This window comes from Dicentrarchus labrax, unplaced genomic scaffold (genome assembly GCF_905237075.1).
Source record: "Dicentrarchus labrax unplaced genomic scaffold, dlabrax2021, whole genome shotgun sequence".
Taxonomy (NCBI): domain Eukaryota; kingdom Metazoa; phylum Chordata; class Actinopteri; family Moronidae; genus Dicentrarchus; species Dicentrarchus labrax.
In genome coordinates, this window is record NW_026136720.1 from 24,133,910 (window position 1) to 24,160,669 (window position 26,760).

At 41.4% G+C, this 26,760-nt stretch overlaps 1 protein-coding gene across 1 annotated transcript in view; it reads left to right on the forward strand.

Moving 5' to 3' along the window:
• The window catches only part of LOC127353890 (metabotropic glutamate receptor 8-like), a 129,620-nt gene extending 104,364 nt beyond the window's left edge, over positions 1-25,256 (forward strand). The window contains exons 8-11 of the mRNA XM_051383485.1: positions 1,749-1,888; positions 2,562-3,497; positions 21,450-21,696; positions 24,634-25,256. Coding sequence (XP_051239445.1) covers positions 1,749-1,888; positions 2,562-3,497; positions 21,450-21,696; positions 24,634-24,683 — 1,373 coding nt within the window. The 3' untranslated portion in view covers positions 24,684-25,256. The remainder of the gene's footprint in view (positions 1-1,748; positions 1,889-2,561; positions 3,498-21,449; positions 21,697-24,633) is intronic.
• Positions 25,257-26,760: the final 1,504 nt, after the last annotated feature.

Consider the following 26,760-nt stretch of genomic DNA (forward strand, 5'->3'; position numbering starts at 1 on the left):
AGACTGAGAGGAAAACTCAAGACGAAAATAGAGGAAACAGCTTACTGCTCCAAAAGACATTGCAGACAGAGATGTGTTTTGGATACAAAAAGATATTTTGTTGAAAAAGGTACAATGCACACTGACCACATCATGTAGACTGCGTCATTTCCCACAAGACATTTGAAGCCAGTAACACACACCGGATGCATACAACACATCTTCAGCAAGTAGTCAAGGCAAGGTTGGCTTACAAGCAAGGCAAAGCAGGTAACTCCCCCAGGGTGCAGACATTTAGAGGTAAACTACAGGGCTGTCCCCGAGTCAGTTTACTCAATGACAGAAAAGGGGTCCCTTAAGGAAAAAGGTTGGGAACCACTGATCCAAATGGACAGACATCAATATTCTCAGCACACAGTATGTAAAGTATGTGTTGTTCAGAGCAAATGAGCTAAAACACATCAGTATGGTCCTTGAAGAGAGCTCTTAATCCTGGATTTGACTGTAATGTGTGTTTTTTTTTTTTTTGGCCTTTTATTGCCTTTATTGGATCGTGACAGCCTAAGACAGACAGGAAAGGGGGGCAGAGAGAGGGGGGATGACACGCAGCAAAGGGCCGCAGGTCAGATTCGAACCCTGGCAAATTTGTACATGGGTCGCCAGCTCTACCGACTGACCTAACCGGGCGCCCTAATGTGTGTTTTTTAACAACAAGGGCTGTCCCCGAATGAAGATTTTCCTAGAGGACTAGGTTGCCCCACTCTGGCTCTGGTGCTCATTGCGACCTGAGCTGAGTCCCTTCCCCTGGCAGTCCAAAGCGCCTTTGCTAGTGCTGTAAACAAACTTCCTCCAGTACATTGAGCTCGCAGTCTGGGTACAATCAGTTAATAGATCTGCTAACTAGCTAGTGGCAGCAGCTACAGTTAGCACATGCAGCAGTGCACCGGCAAAAGAATTCCTGTGTTACAAGAGAAAAGGTCTCTGTTGCAACAATCTCCTGATACTTTGTCCCAGTAAGGTTCAGCCCCCAAACAGTTTAACCTTTTTGTTTTTCTGTGACTATCTGACTAAGAGCGTTGACTAAGACAAGCCCTAATGATAAGAGCCTTAACACGTCCTTGAGGTTGTCCTAAAATAAGCATCAGTCATTTCAGCTAAATGAGAGTTGTTTGCTTTCAAGCCTCTAGAGCCCATCGTGATTGTAACTCTTGTCGGACAGCAATAAGGTTGTCCTGGTGTTTACCCCATATGTGTGGATGTGGTAGAAAAAAAGTTGCCTCATAAAATAAAAACCCTCTTGCAGTATAATCTACATCAATATGCTCTAACACTACAACATATGGCTAAACACATGTTGGTTCTACACATCATCGTCCACCTCCATTGGTTAGGATTAATGTTTCTGTCTTTCATCTCATATTTTCTTGAAACTATAGAGGAAGGACCAATTTGAGTGACATGACCAATCAGTAAGCTGCAATTTAAATGGGCCAAAGGTACGATCGTCACACTTACAAATGAATGATCTAAGATAGAGCAGTTCTGACAAATGGAGGAGCAAGGGACAAGTGGCCTAGCATCAAGAAGCTACTGCTCATAAACTTAAAAGACAAACTTGATCACACAACCATAAAAGTATTGGTGTCCCATCATACCGTATTACAGCCCAGCCACGGTGGAGGTTGTTCTGGTGATGTGAAAACTACTGTCCCTGCACCTAAATAGATATCTGTCAGTGTCTGAATGTTCTTTCCTTTGTGTTTTTACAGGAAGTGCAGGGACTCCGGTCACATTCAACGAGAATGGTGATGCTCCCGGACGCTACGACATCTTCCAGTATCAAATCAACAATAGGTCGGTGGCAGAATACAAGGTCATTGGACACTGGACCAATCATCTGCATCTAAATGTAAGGCCAATAATCTCAATCGGTCTCAATTTAATGGAGCAAACAACATGTTTCAAATCCTGCTCTTGTTCTTGGAAACAGCAGTTCAACAGAATAATCTCGACTCAAGGTCCACTTACTAAATGAAACACTTTGTTTGCTCCATGAAAGTTACAAATAATTTATTGGCGAGCAGTCATGTTTGAAGCCCTGCAGCAGTGATTTGTTCTGCACCGAACAGAAACACACTGTTTTGTTTAAAAGTCAGTAATGCTGCAATTTATGTTTTTATCACTCACACACATAACTGTCTTTTGTTAGCTTTGTAAACTCCTGCAACATTTCCACATTATTAATCCATATTGTCTCTGTGTGGGAGTCCATTATGGTGTTTACGTGGATAGCTGGGTGAACATTGTGTCCCCTGGAACAAAAAATGTCTGTGTTTAAATCCTCCTCCTTGTTTTAGAGTGTGTTTGTGATCAGTTTAACTCACCAGTAAGTTAGCAGAGCCTGAGGCAACGCTACTGTTGCTATGGTTACCGACAATTTAATAAACCCTGAATTCGCATTTAGTGCTGTGGTTAAACTAAGATGTCGCTGAATGATAATTACATTGTTGCTGAGCTGTTTGTTCAGCTTCTCAGTTTGAAGATGGATGTTGACAAGTCTGGTTCCTGTTCCCTCCCCTCAGATGGACACCCTGCAGTGGACCACCGGCGACTCCTCCCTGCCGGCTTCGGTGTGCAGCTTGCCCTGCCAGACCGGCGAGAGGAAGAAGGTGGTGAAGGGCGTCTCATGCTGTTGGCACTGTGAGCGTTGTGAGGGATACCACTTCCAGGCCAGTGAGTTCACCTGTGACCTCTGCCCCTACGAGAAGAGACCTGACCAGAACCGCACAGGCTGCCAGCCTATCCCTATCATCAAGCTGGAGTGGCACTCGCCCTGGGCGCTGTTGCCCATCTTCATCTCTGTTTTGGGCATCATCGCCACCACCTTTGTCATCGTCACCTTTGTTCGCTACAATGACACACCCATTGTTCGGGCCTCAGGGCGAGAGATGAGCTACGTGCTGCTGACAGGCATCTTCCTGTGTTACATTATCACCTTCCCCATGATTGCTGCACCTGATGTTGTCGTCTGCTCGTTCCGTCGCATCTTCCTGGGACTCGGCATGTGCTTCAGCAACGCTGCGCTGCTTACCAAGACCAACCGCATTCACCGCATCTTCGAGCAGGGTAAGAAAGCAGTGACGGCGCCACGCTTCATCTCACCAGCCTCCCAGCTTGTCATCACCTTCTCGCTCATCTCGGTCCAGCTGCTGGGTATCCTCGTGTGGTTCGCCGCCGACCCACCGCACACTTTTGTGGACTATGGTGAACAGCGCACGCAGGATCCTGAGAATGCTCGCGGTGTCCTCAAGTGTGACATCTCTGACCTGTCGCTCATCTGCTCTCTGGGATACAGCATCCTCTTGATGGTCACATGCACTGTTTACGCCATCAAAACGCGCGGCGTGCCAGAGACTTTTAACGAGGCCAAACCCATTGGATTTACTATGTACACAACCTGCATCATCTGGCTCGCCTTCATCCCCATCTTCTTTGGCACAGCACAGTCGGCAGAGCGGGTGAGTCTCTGATAAATAATGTACTGTCATGTTTTATGTAATGTTCAGCCCTCCAGCAGAGTTTATAAATGGAAACGCACACCGTCAGCAGCACCTACATACATACTGTATGTTTTTGTGTGACACTGATGACGGCAGGTTGAAACTCACTGATAGACGCTTTCATATTGCAGTTATGAATCATTTTAAGTTATTTTTCTTTTTTATTCAAACTTTTGTTTTACAGGGTATATTTGTATTGTAACGTTACATGGAATTGTAACTTGTATTTCAATACACGTCAAGGTATCCTGATATATTGGAAGCATAGACTGTCTCTGTGACGTCACCCATAGGTTTCTGAAGCTCAGTGTGATCGCTGTGGCCCTCCCCATCTTGGAAGTCCTGAATCCGCCGGCTCCCTGCTAATTCATGACCCAATTTATAAGTACAGTTGTCATGAACTGGGAATTTAGCTTTAGAGAGTAAAACCGTTTCTTGTATCATGCAGTAAACATGTTTATTTATGCTGTTGGGCATTTTAATATGGGGCCTCCTGGAGATTGACTCACTTCTGTCACCGACCTCAAGTGGTCGTTCGAGGAACTGCCATTTTTGGCACTTCTGTGTTGGCTTCATTTTCCAACCACAGAGGTTACTGTTTGATCGGAAGTACAGTAATGCTAGCTAGTACTACTAGTAGTGCTCACAATTCCACCATTAGAGCAGAAAAAACACTTTTTATACATTACTTACACGTTTTTCTTGTGTTTTTGGTTTTAGAAAGGCAATAAAAATGTACATGAACCTCCACACTCTGTGGATACAGAATATATGTCTTACAAAGAGAGAAATACAAAGCTGAGGGGCTAGCTACTGCCAATAGTCAATAAATTCTTCCAAACTGAAGGCTGACTGCCTGTCTTAAAATTACAGTGTTCATTTTCTGTTCCTACACATGTTAGAGTTATTTGTTTTCAGACACATGAGTGTCTCTGCGAAACAGAGTTATACCTAATTTGTTCTGACTGACTGATTGATGATTGATTAGTTTCTGATCACACATAGGCGCAGCCCAGCCTGCTCTGCCTCTTGACACAAAACCAGTTAGAGCAGAATTAAATTTAGCACATTCAGACAACAGTTTTTGGGTTGAGTTTGCTGTAAGGGAGCTGCCAGATGGAGGATTTTGCTCATTATCGTGTCTGTGGGGATCTAGAGGACAGGTGGAGCGATTCACAGAGATTTCCTCTAAATATAGTTTATCAGTCTTTTTCTGCTGCTACTGTTCAGCTAGGATTTGAAGAGTTGTTTTAGATTTAAACCAAAAACCCTCTGCACGACTGATAATGACACTAATTTGGACATCAAGCCTGTGTGAGGAAAATCTGTACAAGCAACACGGCGCCCTGAATCTCAGTCTGAAACTAGGGACACTCCTGTGGATGAGAGGTTAAGACGCTGGCCATGAACTTCAAAGTTTCTTGTTCAAGTCCAGCCAGGGACCCTTTGTTTCATGTTGTTCCCCATCTCACTTCCTATGTATTCTGTCTCTCTGTAGTCAAAATCTCTAATAAAGCCATAAAAATGCTTGTTTGACCTACAAGCTTCTGAGTGGGCAACTCAAGTTTGATTGACAGCTGAGCCAGCAGCAGCACCGAGAGACAATTATCTTTAACCTGTAACCTTTGTACAGACCGTGATTTTGAAATGTTTGGTTTTTGATTAAATATCTCTCTTTCTGTCGAGATGGAAATGTGATGTTCAAACTTTCCATGATTCTGAGATATGACTTGTTAATTTTTGTACGTTGGCTGTGAACCAGCAACAGACACACTGACCATGTTTCTGCGTGTTTGTGTTTAGCTCAGCAGCTAACTGAAGCCTCAGACCTCCCCAGTAGACCCATAAAGCCCAGGGATTCATGTTCATTTTACAATCCTTCCCCATATCACCTGTTTACACCTAAGTCCCACCAGAGCCAGTTCCATAATAGAGTATATGCTAATAAAGTAGGCCTGTAGCGACGCGTCGGCGCCAAAAATACGTCAACGTCAAATTTTTGTGTTGACGCTACGCCACAGCTCGACACACACACGTGGAAGACCAAAACATTGCAGAATGGAGGATGAAACAGCAACCTCCTCACAGAATTCCCAATAAAAGCCCCAATAAAAGAAAAAGTCCTAAAAAAACAGCTCGCCCTAAATCATCGAAGGTGTGGGAATACTTCAAATTTAGTCCCAAACGTAAAGGTGTCGTTATTTGCGCTCTTTGCTGTGGTGCTGGTGTGGTATGCCAACTCCATTTGGCAATGTGGGAGCATCTGGGGCGGAGGGACCCCGTTGTCGCTCGTGGAGGAGACGGTGGCAGGTGGGTGCTGGCGTTGGCTGGGTTGGTTTCATGTTTGTGTGGTGTGTTGTGGGGCTCGGGCTCTGCGCACTTCGGTGGTGCTGGCTGGCTGTCTTGGCTCTCCGTGCGGTTTGTTCGTGCTGGGTTGGTGGCTAACTTTAACGTTGGCTAGCTACTGGCACCTAGACAGCTGTGTTTAGCTAACGTTAGTTATCATCTAATGTTGGCTTGAATGGTAGCCGGCTTACGGCTGCAGAACACAGCTATCTATAGTAGCTAACGTTGGCTACCGTGGGCTTTTGCTGCTGGCCTGCCGCGGGCGGGCTGCGCGGGGGGCTGGGGTGGTTGGCTGGCGCCACCGGGGTGCGCGGAGCTCGGGCTGCGCGGCGTGCTGCACGGGCATGAGATTGATTTGGCCAGCGTTGGTGCTTGTTGTTGTCTCCTTCGTGAGTGGCAAAGAGGTGCCTCCGTTTCAGAGAGACAGCTAAGATGCGTTGGTTAGCCTAACACCACCAAAATGCACAGCTGCTAGATCTAGCTAACGGTAGCAAGAAGATTGCAGTAGCTTTTAACGTTATCTGTCTAACGTTAGCTGACTCACGTTAATCATCCAATTAGTCGGTAGATTAGTCGAATCGTTTAATAAATAATCGTTTACCCCCAGCCCTATAATAAAGACTGAGATGCAACCAGGGAAGAGTGTATTGAAAGCCCCACAAAGCTAGTAAGTGGACCTTTTGAGGTTTCTTTTTTTCCCACAGTGTCAAGAACAACTGAGTGACGACAATGTTCGTGTTTCTTCTGTTCTGATAAGGACTAGAAATGGCCTACAGCAGTTTCAGTTTTACTCCGGGTTATTTTTACCAAGAGAAATGACTGATGCAGCAGATTCAGACCGAACGTTCACACATGCTCAGATGAAGATTACATCACTGTCCCCAAACAGACTGAGCTGTCACATCAAACAGCCGGCGGCTGTCCCCGCCTGAGGCTTCAGAGAACAGAAGCCTGCAGACAGAAGACACTTCTTCTGCAATCTCAGGTTTTACTGAGAAACTGCAGCCAAAAGAAATAGAATACATTTTACATTTCATTAAACAGAGAAAAATGAAATGTATTTTATATTTTTCTTTTATCACATAGCAAACAGACTGTTTGTTTTAAGACCTTGGAGCGTCCACACTGTTTATTGTGGAGAGAAACACAATAAACACCTAAGGACTTATTATTCATTATTCACTGAGCACTCTTTATCACCTCAAACTGATCTATCCCACTTGCTAAACATGTGAGTTTGACAGGTTTTATATAATCGAACAAACACCTGTATGTCAAGTAAACATTTGAAATTTAAATCCAAGTCTGCTTTCATTTACGTACATGTTAATTAATTCATTGAGTAGGCATGGGATGATGAAAATCACATATCAAGATTATCTTGGAAACGATATTATCACGATAGTCATGAAAATATACGTCATACTTTTAAAATGGCATTAAAACATACTAAAACCACTTTACTAATAAACTTACACATATATTTATTGCAGCACAGTTAGGCACCTCATCCCCCGTTCTGTATTTCAGAATAAATACTATTTTCAGACATCCGATTTAACCTTTTTTTGTGGGGGATACAAGCCAAGCATAGAATTTTGGAATGACAGGTAAGATGCGGGTTGGCCCTTGTCCCCTTGTTCAAAATAAATCAGGAAATCAATAAAGGACTGTATGGCCAGCTAGACAGCTTTTTCAAGTCAAGCCAATAATAATAATAATAATAATAATAGTAGTAATAATAATACATTTAATTTATAGAGCGCTTTTCAAGAAACTCAGACAACATAAGTTAAAAAGGAAAAGAAAAAGGTAATAAATACAACACAATAAGAAATTATAGCTATATCTACAACACTCGAATGATTTAATCATTAAAAGCAGTTCTGAAAAGGTGGGCTTTGATCAGTGATTTGAAGTTGGATGGATCAGTGCAGTCTTGGATTTGTTTGGGAAGAGAGTTCCAGAGGGAGGGGGCAGCGATGGAGAAGGCTCTGTCGCCCCAGGTACGATGCTTGGTCCTCAGTGGTAGAGACAGGAGGTTGGTATCAGAAGAGCAGAGGCTTCAGGAAGGGAATTAATTCATCCAGAAACTGTTCTGTTGCTTTGATATGGGATGATTTTAAAATATCTTTGTATGGCAGTGATGGCTGAAAATGAACGTATCAGAAAACAGTTTGACATTGAAGAATGAAGGAGTAGGTACATTGTGTGTGTTAAAATGTTTTTGAGCATATATGCTTAAACTTTAACTGTATCCTGACAGTAGTACATGAAACAGATCATCTGTTCAAAAACCATGTTCCTTCTGGCTCCTCCTTGTGCTCCTAATGGCTGAACAAAAAACAGAGACCTGAGAGAGATGGAGGGATGTTGAGTCTCCTGACTAAACAATCAACTATCTGTTTTGATAGTTAAATATATATATTTGTCAGCAAATATGACAAAAAGTTATTTTTATGAAATGTACCTACTGCGGCTTTAAGTGGCGGTTGAACAGAATCACTTAAAGCAAGATTCAGCCAAAGGTCAAGCATTAAAAGAAATTAAATGTTGAAATGCAATTACTGAAAGAAGTTGAAATTTTAGTCATAGAATGAAGTTGAAGTCAAAGTTCAGAAAGGAGCAGCAACTTTACACTAAAGAAGAGAGGAAATGCAAGCACTGAAAGTGGTTGAGATGGCAGTTGAAGTGAATGTGATAAACTGAGCTAAAAGTGTACAGACTGAAAACTAAAAACTGATGCAGTTGAAGTGTCAGTCTGAAAGCAGTTGGAGTAGATTGGGTATAAAGAAGTGCTCTTACTGTGGCTCGGAAAACAATAAGTGCACAACTTTCTTTACCCCTTTATGTGTGTTCCTCTGGGACTGGTCTCTTAATATTTCTCCTGTATATATCAGGTGCAGGCTCATTTTTCCCACAGCTCAGGGTTCCTCTATCTACCCACAACATCACCCTGTTTTATTTTCCAAACAATATTGTGTAGGTCCTGAAATCCTTTTATGTAACAACAATATATTCGTACTCAGGTAGAGCAGGGAAGGATTCCCATATGGATCATATGTAGAGAAGAGAACGCCAAATGAAAGGAAAGAAATCAAAGGTAAGGTAAAGTAATTTTGGAGTTGCTCTTGAAGCTAAATGTCAACAGACAGGTAATAGACTGCATTCAGGGCTGTATACATTGGAGGTCAGAGGTCAGCCTGTTCATTTAGTGAGGGATCAGTGCTGTTGATCAACTGTCAGTTTGGCCTTTTCAGTCGCTGTAACTCCCACTCAAAGAGTCTCAGCCAGGTTCATTTATCTTCTTCAAATAAAATCTACAGCTGCTGCACTCGAACATCGAGAGTGAAGAGAAAGAAACATGATTCAAACATAACACGCAGTCACTGTCAGTTAATCTGTTGCTTTAAAGGTCCAGTGTGTGACATTTAGGAGGATTTCGGGTGTGCCGATTTTATCTATAGAAGGAGCGGGTCATCATCAATGGTGTTCGCCATGTTCAACCACCATGTTTCCCAGAATGGACAAACCAAACACTGGCTCTAGGTGGAGCCTTTCACATTTTTCGCAAGTTTCGTGGCCACCGTAGTTTCTCCTACACGCCAAACTGTGCTCAAATGGTTGCAGTCTGCAACTTCACTGCTAGATGCATCTAAATTCTACCCTCTGGTCCTTTTAATGTGTGTTTTTCGTTATCCAGATAAAATATCCAGATATAGATCACAGGTTAATACAGGTGGAATCTGGGCCTTAGTCCATGAGGTGTTGTTTTGTCCCCCCTCTTGTATTAACAGCCTGTTACTAATATTTAACTGTGGCATGTCTTGGGCAAAACACTCCTAGTAGTTCCAAACTTTTTAGACTCTCTGGTGAATTATTCAGAAACATTTTTACTTTCCTCTCAGAGCTCTTCGTCTCTCTGCCAGACTCCTCCAGATTTATTTGACTGTTTTTTTTTTCATCTATCAGAAAAGTTTCACTCCACAATGTTATATATCCTCTTTGGAGCAAAATAATTTCCTGGAGTTTCATCATCATCATTTCTCTGACATCCAGTGACTGTAAAGCTGAAAGTAAAAACGGTATCATTTTGTCAACAAGGGTTATACTTCTTCTTCTTCTGCTCATCTGTTCCAGTTTTGTGCGTCACTGCTTTCCTGACTCTAAAAAGAAGAGGGAAGTTTACAGATAAATGTAACTTTTGAGACTAAACTTTCATTTTAAATGAATCAGATGGTTTAAGAGGGTTGCGGAGGGTTGGTGTGGAGTTGAGCATTTCTTCCCTTTGATCACATCAAGCTCTAAAAATGCAGATTTAGCGATTTCAGGCCCCAAGGCACACTAAGGCACCCTCATAGTTATTCTCAGCCTTTCACTGATTGAGATTATTATTGATATTAAAGAGGTTATTGATTGCTGTGGATGAAATCATCTTCCTTGGTTTGTCGCCTGTTTACAGCTTTAACAGCTCAATGAAAGCCAGTGTTGGAAAGTGATGCATTTTGCCTTTTCTGCTACATTCTCCCTACTCTCCATTACATTTCAGATGCAAATATTGTTCATTTTTACTCCATGACATTTATCTGACAGCTGGAGTTTCTGGTTACTTTGCAGATATTTGACCCACGAAACGCACCAGGAGTTACTGAAATATGATGAAAGCTGTTTGAATAAACAACCCAACAGTATACAGTAGTTCCAATTAGCTCCACCCTCAGGAACATCAAAATTCTGCTTAAATGTTAATGAATTGGAAATATTATTATTAATTAATATTAATCATATAATATAATACAATCATTTATCAGTCTGGCCATTCTGCATCATAAGCATTTTGATTTATGTACATTTTGCCTATTTTAAGCTAGTTATTTAAGGACTTTTACATATAGTTTCAAGCTTTCTAAACTCAAAGGTTGGTATCTGAGCCAATCAGGGCATTGTTTTTGCTTATTGGTATCGGCTTTATTGAGCATCATTCTGATTCTTTGTTTCAGTCAGCTGTCACTTGTGTTTTTACTTGTGAAGCTTTCATGCACAGTAACGCAAGGAGTGCAGCCGCCATCAACTCTCCAACTCACCGCTGGGACCAGCGTGTGGCTGCACATTCTCTCTCCTCTCTTATATTAGTTCCTCCTCCTCTCTCTCCCTCTTTCTTAAATTGAGTTTTCTTGTATTATTACCGTCCTCTTTCGCTATTCTCATGAGGTCCAAGGGAAAAGTGTTTCTACCTGTTCTGAATGTCCACACTGCTGGTCGGAAAACCCTGCTGCCTCCTCCTGGTTGCATCCCACTGCCTGTCTGATCTCTCTCCAACAACTCTGTGTCTTTTGTTCGTCTTTGAAAGTCTTGACGTCATGAATCATGCAAACAATTATAAGAGTGCATACTTTCCCACAGTCTTTCTCCCTCTCCTGTTGTTGTTCAAATGAAAAGTGATAGACGTTATTGTGTCAAGACTGAGAAAAGAAGTGACATTCAAACCCTGCCTCCTTTCACACCTCCATACAACTGCATAACGATGGCGTACAATAGGGGCCATTGTTGGTTTGTCTGTTTCAGAAAGTTCCAATAATTATCAGACACAGCTTCCTGTTTCCACCTTCAAAAAGGTCTGGGCCAACAAACAAAGACCTTTAAGCGTTTCTCAATGAATATTTTCACCTTTGTCTTTTGGAAGGCCCACTGAGTTTAAGGAAGCATTACATTAAGGCTCAAACATCAGACATTCAGCATCCAGCAACGAGTGTGTTGAGGTGTGCGTGTGTGTCCAGTCGCAGCTGCATGTGAGGCACACTGGTTGTGATAAAGGAAGCCCTTAGAGGGTATTTTGTAAGTTATTGCAGAGGACATACCATACTATAGGTTAGAAGAGGAGAATAATCCCCAGGGGGTCAAAATTAATTTTTAAGTGTTTTTATCACATTTGTCTCGTGCTATACGTTACATATAAACCAGTATCTGGGCCAACAAGGACTGTACTTTAGGGTATTCTTTAATGGTATTTTAGAGTTTGAGCAATAAAAAAGCAATAAAAAGTTAGTTAATGTGACTCATCCTGCACTCGGGGGCATTCATTTGTCCAACTTTCTCGTTTATGACGCCGCCAGAACCGAGTGTTACATTACATACATCTATAATGGCCGGGCCTCACTGAATACTGTACAAAAGCACAACTTTATCACTTTATTCACTGATTTTAGTGAAACTGGATAATATTTTATGAAGGAATATTTTCATTTTTTTCCTCTGATCCTTCAGCCCTCTAGCTATTCAGCTTCAACTCTGTGATTTACAGTTTCCTAATGGACAGATAGCTGGCATAGTCATACCTGGCAAGAAAACCACCTTGGCACTGTCAGACTGACACCATTGGTCTTGGTGTCCCGGGTCTTGCTGTCTTCACTGGAATGTTGACACCTTCCAACCTAGTCCCTCCCTAGCAGCCTGTTTTTACAGGAAACATGTAAATATGTAGAAGCAAATAGCTCTCTGTTTCTGCTAATTACCTACCTAATAGTAAAGCTGTGAACACAGATACGTGTTTCATCTGCTACAATTTCAGTTATGGTTTTGGTGGAGAGGCTGCTAATGTAAAACATCCAAAGCCAATCTTGCTGCTAAACCTCCTCTCCTCTGTGTCACTTCGTGAGAGAGAGAGTGATTTAATAAAGGTCTCAATTAAAATGGCTTATTAAAAACGCTGCTCTGAAACAGAGCATTTATTGATCACTGTCCGCTACAGATCTTCATTTGTACAGGAGGTTGTACGTCCAGTCGATGAAGATGACAGCAGAGAGTTTCTGTCACCCTGTTGAGTACAATTAACTCATCATACACTCCTCTGCCACTTTGTCAGACTCTCACCACATTGCCAAGCAGTATGTCTTTTTGTGGATTGAGCCAATAATTGTGTAAGTAGCTACTATTTGGTAAAATATTCACTAACTGGTTTAAAACGATCAGTCAAATTAATCTTTGCTTTCAATCAGCAAACATCACCAACACACTAAATGCTTTTTTGATAGTCAGTTACATGCAGCTCTGTTTGCTCAACCTCAAACTCTGTCTCTGTTGGCCACTGCTCTGAACATAAAACGGAGGTCTGCACATATTCAACCCAGTCCAAAACTGACCTCTGAGGTGCATGGATTAAATTTCAAAAAAAGAGACCTAATCTGAAAATACATCCAGTCCGAAATAGATCCAAGGATAATTAGACCTCATCTAAAACGTGGTGAACCTGAACTAATCAGCTGATCTTTAATGTCAGGTTGTGAATCCAGAGCAGGGCCGTCACTCGCTGACATTTACAGTAGCAGCAGTGCTCGACCACGCGCCGGCTACAACAGCTGAGGCCAACAGAGAGAGAAGCCGGAGAACTACTAATAAGCACATCAGAGATGCTGGGCCCTGAACGCAGCACTGGCTGCCTGAGGAGGCGTTCACATTCACAGGTAGACAGAGAGGAGTCAGGGCCGCTGGGAGAGAGTCACACTGCCTCCATACATAATGAACCAGGCTTTGATATTCAGCCGAAGGATCCCAGAGAAGATTAACATGCAGCTTCCACCCACAGCAGCTCCTCCCGGGAATGCAACCCCTCTGACCTCCACTGATGAGCTACTTTATCATATTAATATGCTAACGATGCTATTATTAGTGTTATTATCTGCGTGTACAGCCAGGATTTATCTAGGAGAATAAAAATCACACAAAGATATGCTTCACTCCTCCCTAACACATTTAGCTTATATCTCCAAATGTAATAACCAGCGATTTTACAAACCACACAATATAACTTGAAAAGACTAGATATGAATTAAACAGCTTTGGATTGTTCCTTTAAGGTGAATCCTGCAATGAGTGTAAATTAGTGCTGACTCAATGCACCATCTCTTTGAACTCCTTGTCACTCACCCCCCTATTGGAGGTGATTTGCCTAAATTAAAACAAATGAATCATTGTGATTTATTTAAACATAAGGATCTATGTCTCCAGATTATTTTGACAACAAGGTGTTCTTCTTCATATTATTAAAGTATAAATAGATAAATGAAATTCTAAATTAAGTTTGTTGCTTAAATCAGTTGCCACATATTGATACAGAACATACCCAAACCCATTTCTGCCAGGGAAGAATAAATATATATGTGAAAATACTTATGGTTAGTCAAAATCATTACATAGTTTTCAGCACATGCTTTTGTCCAATAGGTAGGTAAAATACATTAAAATCTTCACTATATTACAAACAAAGAAGCTTTTTTAATAAACTAAAAGCACAAAGTAGCACATAAAGCTGCACCAGAGTCAATTGTGTGGCTGCAGGTAATACAATAATCTATTTATGCTGGATATGCAAGTATTAAGATACTCTTTGTATAGATTAGATCATGTTATGACAGTCTTAAGTCTGTAATTGTCTGTACAGGCCGCCGTAAGGCCCGTCTTCACACTTAAACTGAAAGTCTTCACTCTAGCCAAAAGAGACGACCATGACACGCGACGAACCACAGAGCTCACTGCAATGTTTTGTGGTTTATTTATTCTGCTTCTCTTTATAAAAACTGTGTGTGAGAACAGCGATTAGTTCTGCGCCGCTGCTTATCTTCTTCATGAGCCTTAGAGTTGTGGAGAGAAAGTCAATACCAACCCCAGTTTTATTGCCTGCCATCTATAGCTGTCGTTTAAGCAGCATTTTTGTTTTTTCATCTTGAGGGGAAAGGTCGCTCTTGGCCAAATGAAGAATCATATTACCAGTTTACAGCAGAGGAACAGATGAACAGGAACATACTGAATCCTAATGTCTACAAAACCTGAAACTTTTTCAGTGTGTGCAATAAACATTAGACAACCTCTTACTGGGTTTGCTAGTGAATAGTGTTTTATTCTGGGTCAAGATGGGGGTTAAATTCCCATTGTGACAACTTGTTGGACTCAATCAGGGCAGGTTTTTTTTTTATATGAAATTAATTATTTTTAGACATCCATTCATTCACTTTCATTTGTGCAAAACAAAAAGCAGACAACTGCGGTCATTTTCTTTGGTGATTTATCTGCCGAATATTTGTCTATAAAACGTACAGTGAAAAATACAGGATCAAAATATACAAGGTGATGTCATTAAATGATTTATCTTGATTTTTCCAAAAATATCCAGTTTACTATAATGACTAATAAATAAAAGCTGCACATTCTCACATTTGAGAACCTGGAATCATCAAATATTTACATTTTTGCGTAAAAGGGACATACATGACTGATCAACTTTCAAACTGGTTGCAGATTAATTTATTTCATATGACTAATGGAATAATCAACTAATTGTTGCAGCTCTAGACAGGCAACAATACAACAACATAACGTATATGCCAACATAAGACATGACCTAATACCATCGCAACTTCAGATGCTCAAAATGCGTGGCATCAGTGGTGTTGGCATTGAACCAAGCTATACATCCCAACCCTCACCTATGGTCATGAGCTTTGGCTGATCGTGAGATTTCAGGGAAAAGAAGGTCAAATTAGTGTCTTCACAGGGTGGCTGGTCTTACCCTTTAGGGCAGCGTATACAGGTGGCAGCCTGACAGGAGGCAGTGCACAGTCGTCAAGGTACACTATTGTCCTATTTCCTGTCACCTACGCATTTCAGCTCAGCAGAAGAGCAGCAATTTTATAACATTCACTCTCAATTGGAATGACACAACTCAGACATACAGGAGGACTTCGGGGTGTAACGGCTGCTCCTGTACACCTCACTGTGGAGGTCTCTAAGGCATGTCCAACTGGGACAAGACCCCAGGCCAGAATCAGAAAGCCCTGCTGGGTTATAAGGCTGGGTTAACAAACCTAAAGTAATTTATTTTTTCTAACTAACTTGATAAAGCTGCAGTTTAAAGGGGTTTATAGCTTTAGGTTCATTCCAACAAATTCTAGTTGATGGACATTGAAACAGCAGGAACATCCAGATTCTTTGCCTCATAATTGGATCTGCCTGTACTGGAGGTTTCAACAAAGAACAGTATGTGCTGATAGTGGGATTGCATAGATGCTCACACAAAATATAGAAATGATCTTGAAAGTTATTTCTCCAAGTTTAAGAACAGTGACACAGCAAAGAGTTGATGTTGATGTTTATCCATGAACCCAGTGCCATATTAGGTCAGTAGATGGAAAACCTGTCCAATGTCCAGTAACATCAGGGTCACAATTGTTCTTGGTAGTACTTTATGATTTTGTATGTGCACTTACTCCTGTCTGTTCATCCACCTGAACTCTTCTGACTTGCAGCCTGCTGCTGACGTTCTGATTAATGAACTGCTGCTCCACTTTCACTTGGGCCTCAGCTACTCTCAGATCAGACTTCCGCAGTCTGAGCTTTAAACCAACTCTGCTTTGATCAGACAGGAAGGTGTCGTCCAGGTCACAGAGACGGAGCTGTATAGTCACAGGATTAAGCCCTCCATTAACCTCCCCAACCTTCATAAACTTCCCCCTTCAGAGGATTTAAAAGTTTGATGATTCTTACACCGAGTGAAGACTTTTTCATCAGATGGAAATATTCTGGATGTTGTGTGAATCATTGTAGACACATTTCCCCAAAAGAAATATTAATAATCCATGTCTTTGCTGTCTTTGTTTGCTCAGTATGTCTTTCGGTATTGGAACTGGTTCCAAATTTGTAAGAACTGGGGAGTTTTTAAGAAATATGCTTTTTTCAGTTCCACTTACTGATTCCCGAATGTGAAGTTTGGAAATGCTATGCTATCCTCCACCATGCCAGTTATGGATTTGTCAACATACATATGCAGCATTAACTGTACTATACGTACATATTGCATGTTTATTATTATTTTTCTAAACTCATTTTCGCCAATTCGTCTCACACACTGGGAACCACTAACACCAGAGCTATGACTTCTTCCTACGGAGGGTAAGACTGTATGTATCACATTTCATGGCAGACCATCTAATAGGTGTTGAGGCATTTCACTCAAAACAACAAGTATCAGCCTCATAGTGAGGAATATGGACTATACCATGTTTTACATTTTATACATATCTTTATTCTTGTCATCAAAATTTTTGTCTATTCTGTGCATGACATCTATTGCATTTTCGTCTGTCGTGGGTGAGGGAGCTCTCCTCTGTTGCTCATTCTGAGGTTTCTTTCAGTTTTTTGGGGGAGTTTTTCCCTATTTGAGTTGAGGGTGTCAGGACAGATGGTGTCGTATACTGTACAGACTGTAAAGGCCCATGAGAAAAATTTACTCCCTGTCTGCTCCCGTGTTAGGATGGTAAGAAAGAAGTATTCAGATTGGGATATATATGACTTTGCTTTATAAGAATGAGTGGTTGGCCTTCCAGCACTTTCTCCTTTACTCTTTTCTGAAACATGTAATGCTGCCCCTCTGACCTTCACACTGTTCATGGTGTTGGTTTTGTAATAACAGCTTGTGTCGGAGAGGCCGCATAAATCACTTCAGAGCTTGTTTTTTCTCTCAGGCCCACAAATGAGTTTATGCTTCGCTGTCTATCATACATTTTCATAATGATTCCTTGATGTGTCGTTGGAATTACCAGCGTCGTTGTTTTGGGCTCTTGGGGGGAAACTCGCCATCTGTCGCCACGTTTCCTTCCTTGCTCTCCTTCTTCTCCGTGCTGGTGGCTGAGCGGAGCCCCATGGAGGATTCCCCGCTGTCGGTTTGACACTCAGTCAGAGGACCATTAACCCGGGCGTTGACTTACGTGAGGTGGTTGCCATGGCAACACGGGTGGTCTCTGAGCAGTGGTGGCGGTAGGCGGAGTTGTGTGGGACCGTGTGCACAGGTGTGTTGTGACAGATGCTGGAGGGTGGGGAGAGGAAACAGAGGTTTGTTCTGCCTGGTTGAGCTCTGCATGCTGTGTGTGTGTGTGTGTGTGTGTGTGTGTGTGTGTGTGTGTGTGTGTGTGTGTGTGAGTGTTTGTGTGTGTGTGTGTGTGTGTGTGTGTGTGGTTGAGCTTGAATCTCTGATAACGCTTAGTTGATGTTTCCTTCTGCTGCAGCAAACGGTTGGTTTTCACCCCGAAACAAGTTTTATCAACATCAACGGTGGTGACGAGAGAGAATACAAACAACATTTTAATGCTTCCTGTCACAACTGAAAGCACACAGGTGCTCTTGGCCTTTTACCAACAACATCCATGTGGATGCAGCTGCGTCTCATTCTGGTTCTGTCCCAGCTCAGTATGTATTTATTGATAATAAAAACAAAATTATTATTTACTGCTGCATTTAAGAAGTTACTGACTTTATTTTCAGACTACAAACTCTTTTTTCGATCCATCTCTAGTGGACACGTGCTTATCCTGGAAGAGTCTGGAAACATCTGGAAATTTTAGAGGCAATCCACTCCTCATGGCTTTTTATACAGTTAAATATAGTGTTTTGCACCTAAAATTCAGTCTTATGGTTGCCTGGTTACATGCTGTCTCATTTGATGACAGTTGAAGTTATTTTAAAGGTCCAGTTGTTTAACAATTAACAATTAACTCTATTGTCAGAAATGGAATATAATATGCATCCAACCATTACAGTAAATATTTATTTAACCTAATTTATTATTATAATTTTGAAAACTCAGGTGTTGCAATGGTGTTGATGTTGTTTGGTATTGTGACTATAAAGTGAGTTATATTGCAGTCCACTCAGGGTTTGGGATCTGTGTTACTGTGGATAAAGTCTGTAAATGTGTCCTCCTGTCACTAAAGACGCGAAGTTACTCTTGAGAGCCTTCACAGCAAACTGCAGACAAAGATAACAACACAGAGAATCAATAGTCTCGTATTGGCTCATAAATACAGCAAGGAGCCTAATGATGCGTTCAGGCTCATCTGTCAAACTGATATGTGGAGAGAGAGAGAGAGGGAGAGTTGTGGTGTTTCTCTGCTCTGTTGTTGATCCCTTTTAAAGACATAGATTATCAGTTAATGATCGTCCAGCTGCTCACATGATAGAGCTCCAACAGTTAAACAATCCACTACTGAAAACATTTATTCAGCTCACAGTTAATGATGAGATCGGAGGTCCAACTGCAAGAGCCCTCTTCGTTCAGTATTACTGTTAAAATTACTTCCTTAAAATTCCTGATTTTTTTCCCCCAGTGTGTAAGGTTTTTTACTTCTAGTTCATGTCAATTGTTGTATTTACCGCCGCTGCAGACAGAACCAGGCCTTCTATTGAAACAGGATTATATTTGAGGCAGGCCTTTATTTCTTATTTCCCTCGCTGTATATTTGATGGTTCTTCCAAAGATTAATTGGCGACTTGACATAGCCCTGTGATTGACTGGAGACTTGTCCAGGGTGTACCCCACCTCTTCTCCAATGTCAGCTGGAATAGGCTACATCCCCCTGTGACCTTAACCTACCTAGTGGGTACAGCTAATGGTTGTATATGTTAGTAAAAAGTAGTTAGTAAGAAGTTCTGATTATACTAATTTCCAGTAGCTCCCACTTTACCATTTTTGTGATCACTGTTAAGCTCCTGTCAGTGAAACTTATCACTTCAAGCATATGTTTCACATTAAAAGCATTCCAGTGGCTCAAAGGGCATAATCTCTCCGTTTACTGATAGGCTTTTAATGTGAAAACTGTGTTGAGTTTCATTAGCAGTAGCCGTGATCAAAAAACAGCTAAGTAAACAGATCCAAACGCATCTGTCACTACGCCACAACAGGAAACAGCAGCCCAATATTCAGCACTTTTCTACCAGTCAGCTGGAGAGTAAAAACTCTTAACGACGGCTGGTTATGAGCCAAAGTATCAGCCTGAGCAGACAAAATTATCAGCCACAAACACGAGTCACTAGATTGATTCCAGTTAATGAACCGAGCAGTCGACCATCTGTTGGTTTAATGAAGGCTGATGGAATTATTACTGCTGAGTTTAGTCCTTCAGACCATGATTTAAGTAAATCCTCCTGTTCAGATCATCACATTTTATCTGCATGTAGTGAAGTGAGAAGTAGTTTCAGTTTCAGCAGAGAGAAAACAGTTCAATGACAGATATTTGAGTCATGAGACCAAGATCTTTGTACATGATACAACTAAATGAAAAGTTCTTTTTTCTGATATATTTATCAGTTACGGGGCGCCCAGAAAGCTCACCTGGTAGAGCCTCGTGTACCAAGGCTGAGTCCTTGCTGCAGTGGCCATGGGTTTAAATCTGTCCTGTGGCCCTTTGCTGTGTGTCATCTCCTCTCTCTCCTCCCTTTACTGTCACTACTATCGATTACAGGCAATAAAAAGCCCAATATATATATTAAAAATGTATTCTTCACTCTTCCTAAAGTTACTAAAGGTGTTGCTTCTACTCCAGCCAGTTAGGAAGGTGCACTCAGACTTAGCTTTGACATCCCTTAAACAAGTGAAGAAGTTTGACTAAAACATTTCATCTTCATCTCACTCTTCATTAACATTTATTAATTCAGTATAATTAAGTATATTTAGAGTAACACTAGTCGTGACACTAGTAACTTGTTTCCCCTTAAATCATTTCCATTATCTATGAATAAGTTTTCCTGCTGACACAAGATGTCTCCTCCTTCACTGTAAAGTCCATTCTCAGTGGATTTACACTGGTGGCTTCAAGTTTCTACATCACACTGTATAAGTTGCAAACTGTACTATGACTGACTACTGACAAACTATTTGCAATGTCACAAATCATGCTTTCCACTCTTAGCATATGCATTTAAAAACATCCTTTATACATCATTCCAAAGCTCAAACATCCAAGTGTATGTACAAGAATGAAAAACTTATTTTTGAGTGGAGGGGGACTGAGTGGAGTGTTTGAGGGCATGAATGATTATTTTCATGGCGTGAATTAGTAATTACACAGCCTGAATTTAATTTCAGAAAATAATAACTTGAGGACATGAAATTTATAATTTGATGGATGGAATTAGTAATTCACAGAAACCATTTAAAGGGAGGCTTCAAGTAAGAAGTCCTGTTTACATTCACTGTATCCTCAAGGTCTAACGAACATGTTAAATCTATTCTCTTCCTTCCAGAAAATATTTTCAAAGACGAATTTTGAAAATGTACAGTCTTCTTCTTTCTTGTGTTTGTTGGCAAATTGCACATTACCACCACTGAATGTCGCTCAGCAAAAAACAACAAATTGCCTGCGCACATGCACGGCATACAAACAGAGACCTACTCATCAAAATATTGCTCCATAGCACCACTAGTGCCGAAGGAACCTGTACGCAATTTGAGTGCACAAAACATTTTTCATTATTTGAGACCAGATGGCATTTCTCATTTGATGTCATGATTATAACATTTCTGCATATTAAAATTTTCATTAAGTCAATGTGAAAACCTTTTGCGGTTTCTTTCACATCATATAAGACAGTTAACAGAAGGTAAACAGTGAAGTTGAGGTTATGATCATTATTGTTAAAGTAAAGATAAAGATAAAAAAATTGTTATCCAACTGTCTTTCTGAATCTCAGTGCACCTGTCGCCATCCTGTAACTCTTTCCCTCCTCGGTTTTTCTCCTCAGATGTACATCCAGACGGCCACGCTGACCGTCTCCCTCAGCCTCAGCGCCTCTGTCTCTCTGGGCATGCTCTACATGCCGAAGGTCTACATCATCATCTTCCACCCCGAGCAGAATGTCCCCAAACGCAAACGCAGTTTCAAGGCCATTGTCACTGCCGCAACCATGACCAGCAAGCTGTCACAGCTGGCAGCTGAGCGGCCCAACGGCGAGGTGAAGACAGAGCTGTGCGAGGGTGTGGAGGCCAGCGGTGAGTTGGGACGGGCCTGTTACCACGTACTAGTATGGTGCAACCAGGTCTCTGAAATCCGAACAGTAATTTAGTTTAGTTTAGTGAATTTAACATCATTTTATTATAGTAATCAAACTCAGTATAGCAGTTATCTCAACAAAGTTACAAAGCGCTCCACAGTAAAAATGTAAGACAACTATAAAAGAAAAGGCAGGACTTACAGTGCACTTACAGTTCTGGCAGGGCAGAAAATTGACAAACAGACTAGGAAAGATGGTGTCTTATCACAGTGCATTGATCCATTCTACCTCAGATGTTTGTCCGTGGATATTACATGGCTGTGTGCTTGATTTGATGCAGCAATGAGAGTGTTGGAGGCAGCTGAACTGATGAGAATGGGTGTCCACATAATTTTGGCCATATAGTGTATTTTTATAGGAAACTATAGATTTTCCTCCATGAGGGACTGCTATTTTAAGATACCTTAGAAGACTTTACAGTCAGCCAGCAAGTATTGATAAACAAGAAAAAGACAGTTTATAGTAAATACTGTTAATTATTCTCTGAACAAAGGTACTAAAAGAAGAAGGGTGTCAGTTTCTCTGTTAAGTCTACAACGTGGAGATGAAGGTAGACTCGGAGTGAAGCCTTTCTGCAGTAATGAGGATTTAACAGGAAGTTGACTTGAGTTTCTTTAGATGTCATCTGAGAGCAGATATGATGAAGCCGAACTGTTTACAGCTCAGAGTTATACTTCAAAGCTACTTCTCGGTCCGTCAGCAGAAAAGTGGGAGTCGGATTGTTTACTCATCAGAGACTGAACTGATCTGCTTAATCTAACAAGCAGCAGCTCTCACATCAGTTTTACTTTCGCAACCTTACACGAGGCAGAACTTCCTCTTTAATCCTGCAGAGTGTTCAGTGTGAGGCAAATAAGTCACCAAGGATTAACTATGAGATAAAAATGCTTGTGAGTCCTTATTTACTCCTGCTGGATATTTTACCTTTACCTTTAATATCCGAATCAGAATCAGAAATACTTTATTGATCCCCAGGGGAAATTGGTTAAATAATAATATGGTTCATTCATTCACACAATCAGCCACAGATTTCCTGCTTTTCCACCACGTTACACCTTAACTCGACCCTACGTGCTCTTTTTTGGTTTTACGTTTTAGATAGAAAGAGAAAGAGAGAGAGAAGGAGTGGTGAATGGGAAAGAGAGAGGAAAACTAGAGAAGTGAAGTTGTCAGAACAGCAGTTGATGTACAGTGTAGGTTACAATTTGAATGGGAAACAGAATACTGCCTTGTATCATCGGCTATGGTGTCATAAGACTGTGGGGAACATTTTCTCACCACACATAAGGCCCCTTAATATCAACTGAGCATAATTTTATCACCACAGCCCACTTGAGTATTGTTGCAGACCATGTGCATCACTTTAGGGCCATAGTCTACCCACTCTATATCTATCTGAACACAGTCCCATAAAAGTCAAGGAGATTTCGCAGCACTTGGTGATGTCTAGACCGCTGACTCCAGATTAGCTGTGATACCTCCAGGGCCTCTCATCAGTCATTGTGTGCAAGATTTACAGCCTGGTTATTCAATAGCCTTGCTTCATGTTTTCAGTTGATGTGGAAAGCCTATACATAAACAGTAAGGCAACCAAGGGCCTCCATATCACCTTCATGTCACAGGGGTGGCCATGTGGAAACAGTTTGCCCCTGCCTATGCAAAGATGGCTGAATGGAAACTGTCTGTGTTCACAGAGTGTCCAAAACTACCCCTGTGGTACCTCAATGACATCTGGGGAATTTGGCTTCTTCGCAGGAGGAGATCAATGAATTTGTTCACGTTCTGAACAGCTAATATGGTCCCACAGCATATGTACCATCTTAGCCTTAGCTGAGCTACAAGACACATAATTGATTCTGGTAACTGCCACCTATTTAGCCTTACAGAGTGACCTTCCAGTTCTTTCGAAGAAAAATAAACTTTGAGACTCCTCCAGGCCAAATTGCGCCCTGCTCAGCCTTGGGGAACTTTGTCTCTCTAAGATTGATTTTAAGTTCAGTGGCCAGTATTATCTGCAGGTCAAGGGGGCGGCAGTGTGGGAACGGTTTACCCCAGCCTATCAAAATATCTGGATGAATGAGATAGGTCCCTTTTCCCTACAAGTCTGAAACTCCTCTCCCAGTAGTTCTAATACATTTGTGATTTTTTGGGTAATCTGGCCTCATTCCCAGGAGTTCAGCTAATTTGATCGGTCCACCCCACTTACATGCCTTTCCTAGACATGAGCACTTTCAAGGGCATGGGACCCCTAAAGGGTTGATGATGCACAGAGGTTGCACACGCTCACATGACACCTGAACCATCACCATTTGCTCCAGGTGCAGTTGAACGACATGAAATGATAAATGGATTGTACTTGTATAGCACTTTTGTGGTCTTCCGACCACTCAAAGCACTTTCACACTGAACATGTCGCATTCACACAGTGATGGCAACACTCATAAATTGAAATTAATCCATTCATTAACATTCACGCACAGCATCAGGAGCAATTTGGGGTTCAGTATCTTGCTCAAGGACACATCAACATGGAGCAGGAGGAGCCGGGGATAAAATCACCAACCTTCTGATTAGTGGACCGATTGTGCATGAATATTTGAGTTTAGATAACTTTTCATTAATCTTGTAGGTTGTGTTACCTCAATCAGCCTTTCTGCACAGCGAAAATATGAGTCTGTCCTGACGGGGATGCTAGATCTTTAAAGAATAGTTAGCCTAATGTTAGTTTGGCTGATCAGTAGATCAGCTCTATATCATTCATTACTTGTAACTGCCTGGTTATCTGTTGACTGACCAGAAATCAGCCTTTGAACATGCAGTGAGGTGAAAGTAGGGTGCCATTTTACCAAACTGCTGTTTGCTTTTCTCTCCTTAGTGCCACCAACAAAAAACACCTATGTCAGCTACACCAACCATGCCATGTGAAAAAATGACGCCTTCGACACGAGGACGTCCTGGGACATTTAACAAGCAGATTTCTGTCAGACTCAAAGGAGATGTCACCAGAGCCCAAGACAGAAAGGAGGTGCTCTGAACAATCTGAAGGATCAGAACGAAGTCCTGACAAACTGAACCATTACATCTGTGGTGTTTTTATGTTTACAGACACACAAACAGGGAACGGGCCTGAATGGCGCCAAAAAAGTCAAAACCATCTGAGAGACCATGAAAGCAGGAGGATGGTAACCTGAAAGACAAAAAAAATCTAATAAAACAAGTCTTCAAAAAGAAATTAAAAAAAAGTTATTGTGGGGACCAACCATATTTGTTGTTATTCTAATTGTACGTTTAAAAAAAAAACTTGTGGTTGTGAAAATTTCTGATTCTTGTCTCATGTCGTCCGTCTGTCGACCTACATTATGAGATGAGTCCGTCGCTGTTTTTGGCTAACTGAACGGTAGCTGTTGGTTGTGAAATGTCCAAATGCCATGGTTGAATTGAAGCATGCCCGTTTTTTATACAAATGATCTATTTATAATAAAGGAATGTTTCACAAGACGGTGCCATGCTGCAGTCTGTTTGAATAAGAGTACATAAGAACAACTGAAGAGAATGTACATTGTTGATGGTTGTTGGGATGTCGTTGATTTTCCACTCAAACAGCGGTTGTCTTTTCAGTAGAAACAATAAGTGTTTATGCTTCTTACTGTTGATTCTTCAGTGCGAGTACAAAGCAAGTTCGACATAGCCAGGCTTTCTTTGCCATAGCTGGTTCAACAACACTGAAAACCCCAGTCAATGATAAAGGGTATTACAACATTGGTTATCAACTTTCTTTCCGAACCCAGGCTTTCATTCACAACATCGTACACTACCTATTTGAGTTGAAGATAAATGTTTGTATGTGTGAATGGGACTGTGATATTAAATTCTAAGTTTTTCCAAAATAACATAAAATGTTCATTAAATGGCTGATGGATGTTGTTGGGTAGCTAGCTAGCTGGTGAATATTTATTATTTATTGGCCAATTATTTTTCCCACCGGGGAAACCAGACCTATCACCAATCAGAGATGTGAGTGTTGATACAGAGCCACGCCAGCACTAACTGATAACATGTTAGACAACCACCTTGCTACATGCTTGTGAGTAAGCTGGCCAGTTCAGTTGGCTACAGGACAATAATTTCGTTAGTTAAATCAAGAGACAAGTTTTATTTGTCTGTGTGATGACTTACTGCAGACCATGCTGCATCTTTTTGGAGCAGCTTACTCCAGCAGAGCAGTGCTCAGAGCAGTGCAAGTAAACAGTTGGTATGAAACAGCTAATATGGTTGCTCCCTCCATTTTAGATGCCACAGTTCACCATTTCCTTTAAAGGTCACATCTGTCAAAACAGTTTGCTGTTGGTCAACAGTGCAAATTTGCTTCTCAGAGTTCACTAAAGTTGAACCTGAAAACCCTGAAAAATTTACTTCTTCCATGTGAGCAAATCCACTGGATTTCAGAGATTCCATTTAAATTAACTGACTGCCGCTTAAATGTAAAAATCTGGGACAGATAGGGCTCACAGATACCTCCTAGTGGTTGTTGGTGCACACGACAGCTCCTGCACCATAGAATTAATAAGCAGATGACCATTCACTTTGGAGAAGTCTAGCCAAATGAAGTAAGCAACCAGCGTAGATCACTGTAGATCCTCTTCACTCACTCCACTCGAGCTGCTGCACAACATCTTTGTTCGTCCATATAAAAGGAAGTGTTAAAATGTGAATTCTGCTTTCACAAGAAATAATGAATTTTATTGTGTGAATAGAGGATGATAGATGGGATGTGATAGGAGAGATTGTTTGTTAAGGGGAAGAGAAGAAACAGGAGCAAATTCGACATGTTCCTACATGATGCGGCTGCAGAGCAGGAAATGAACAGAAACTCCATCCACTCTGGATTTGACCTTTAACATCATGCAAACCTGGGTCTGGCAGGAAACTTAGCACAGTGTGTGCCTCATTACAGACTTTAAAAAAAAAACAGTCAATGTGATCAATATGTGCTGTGGAACAG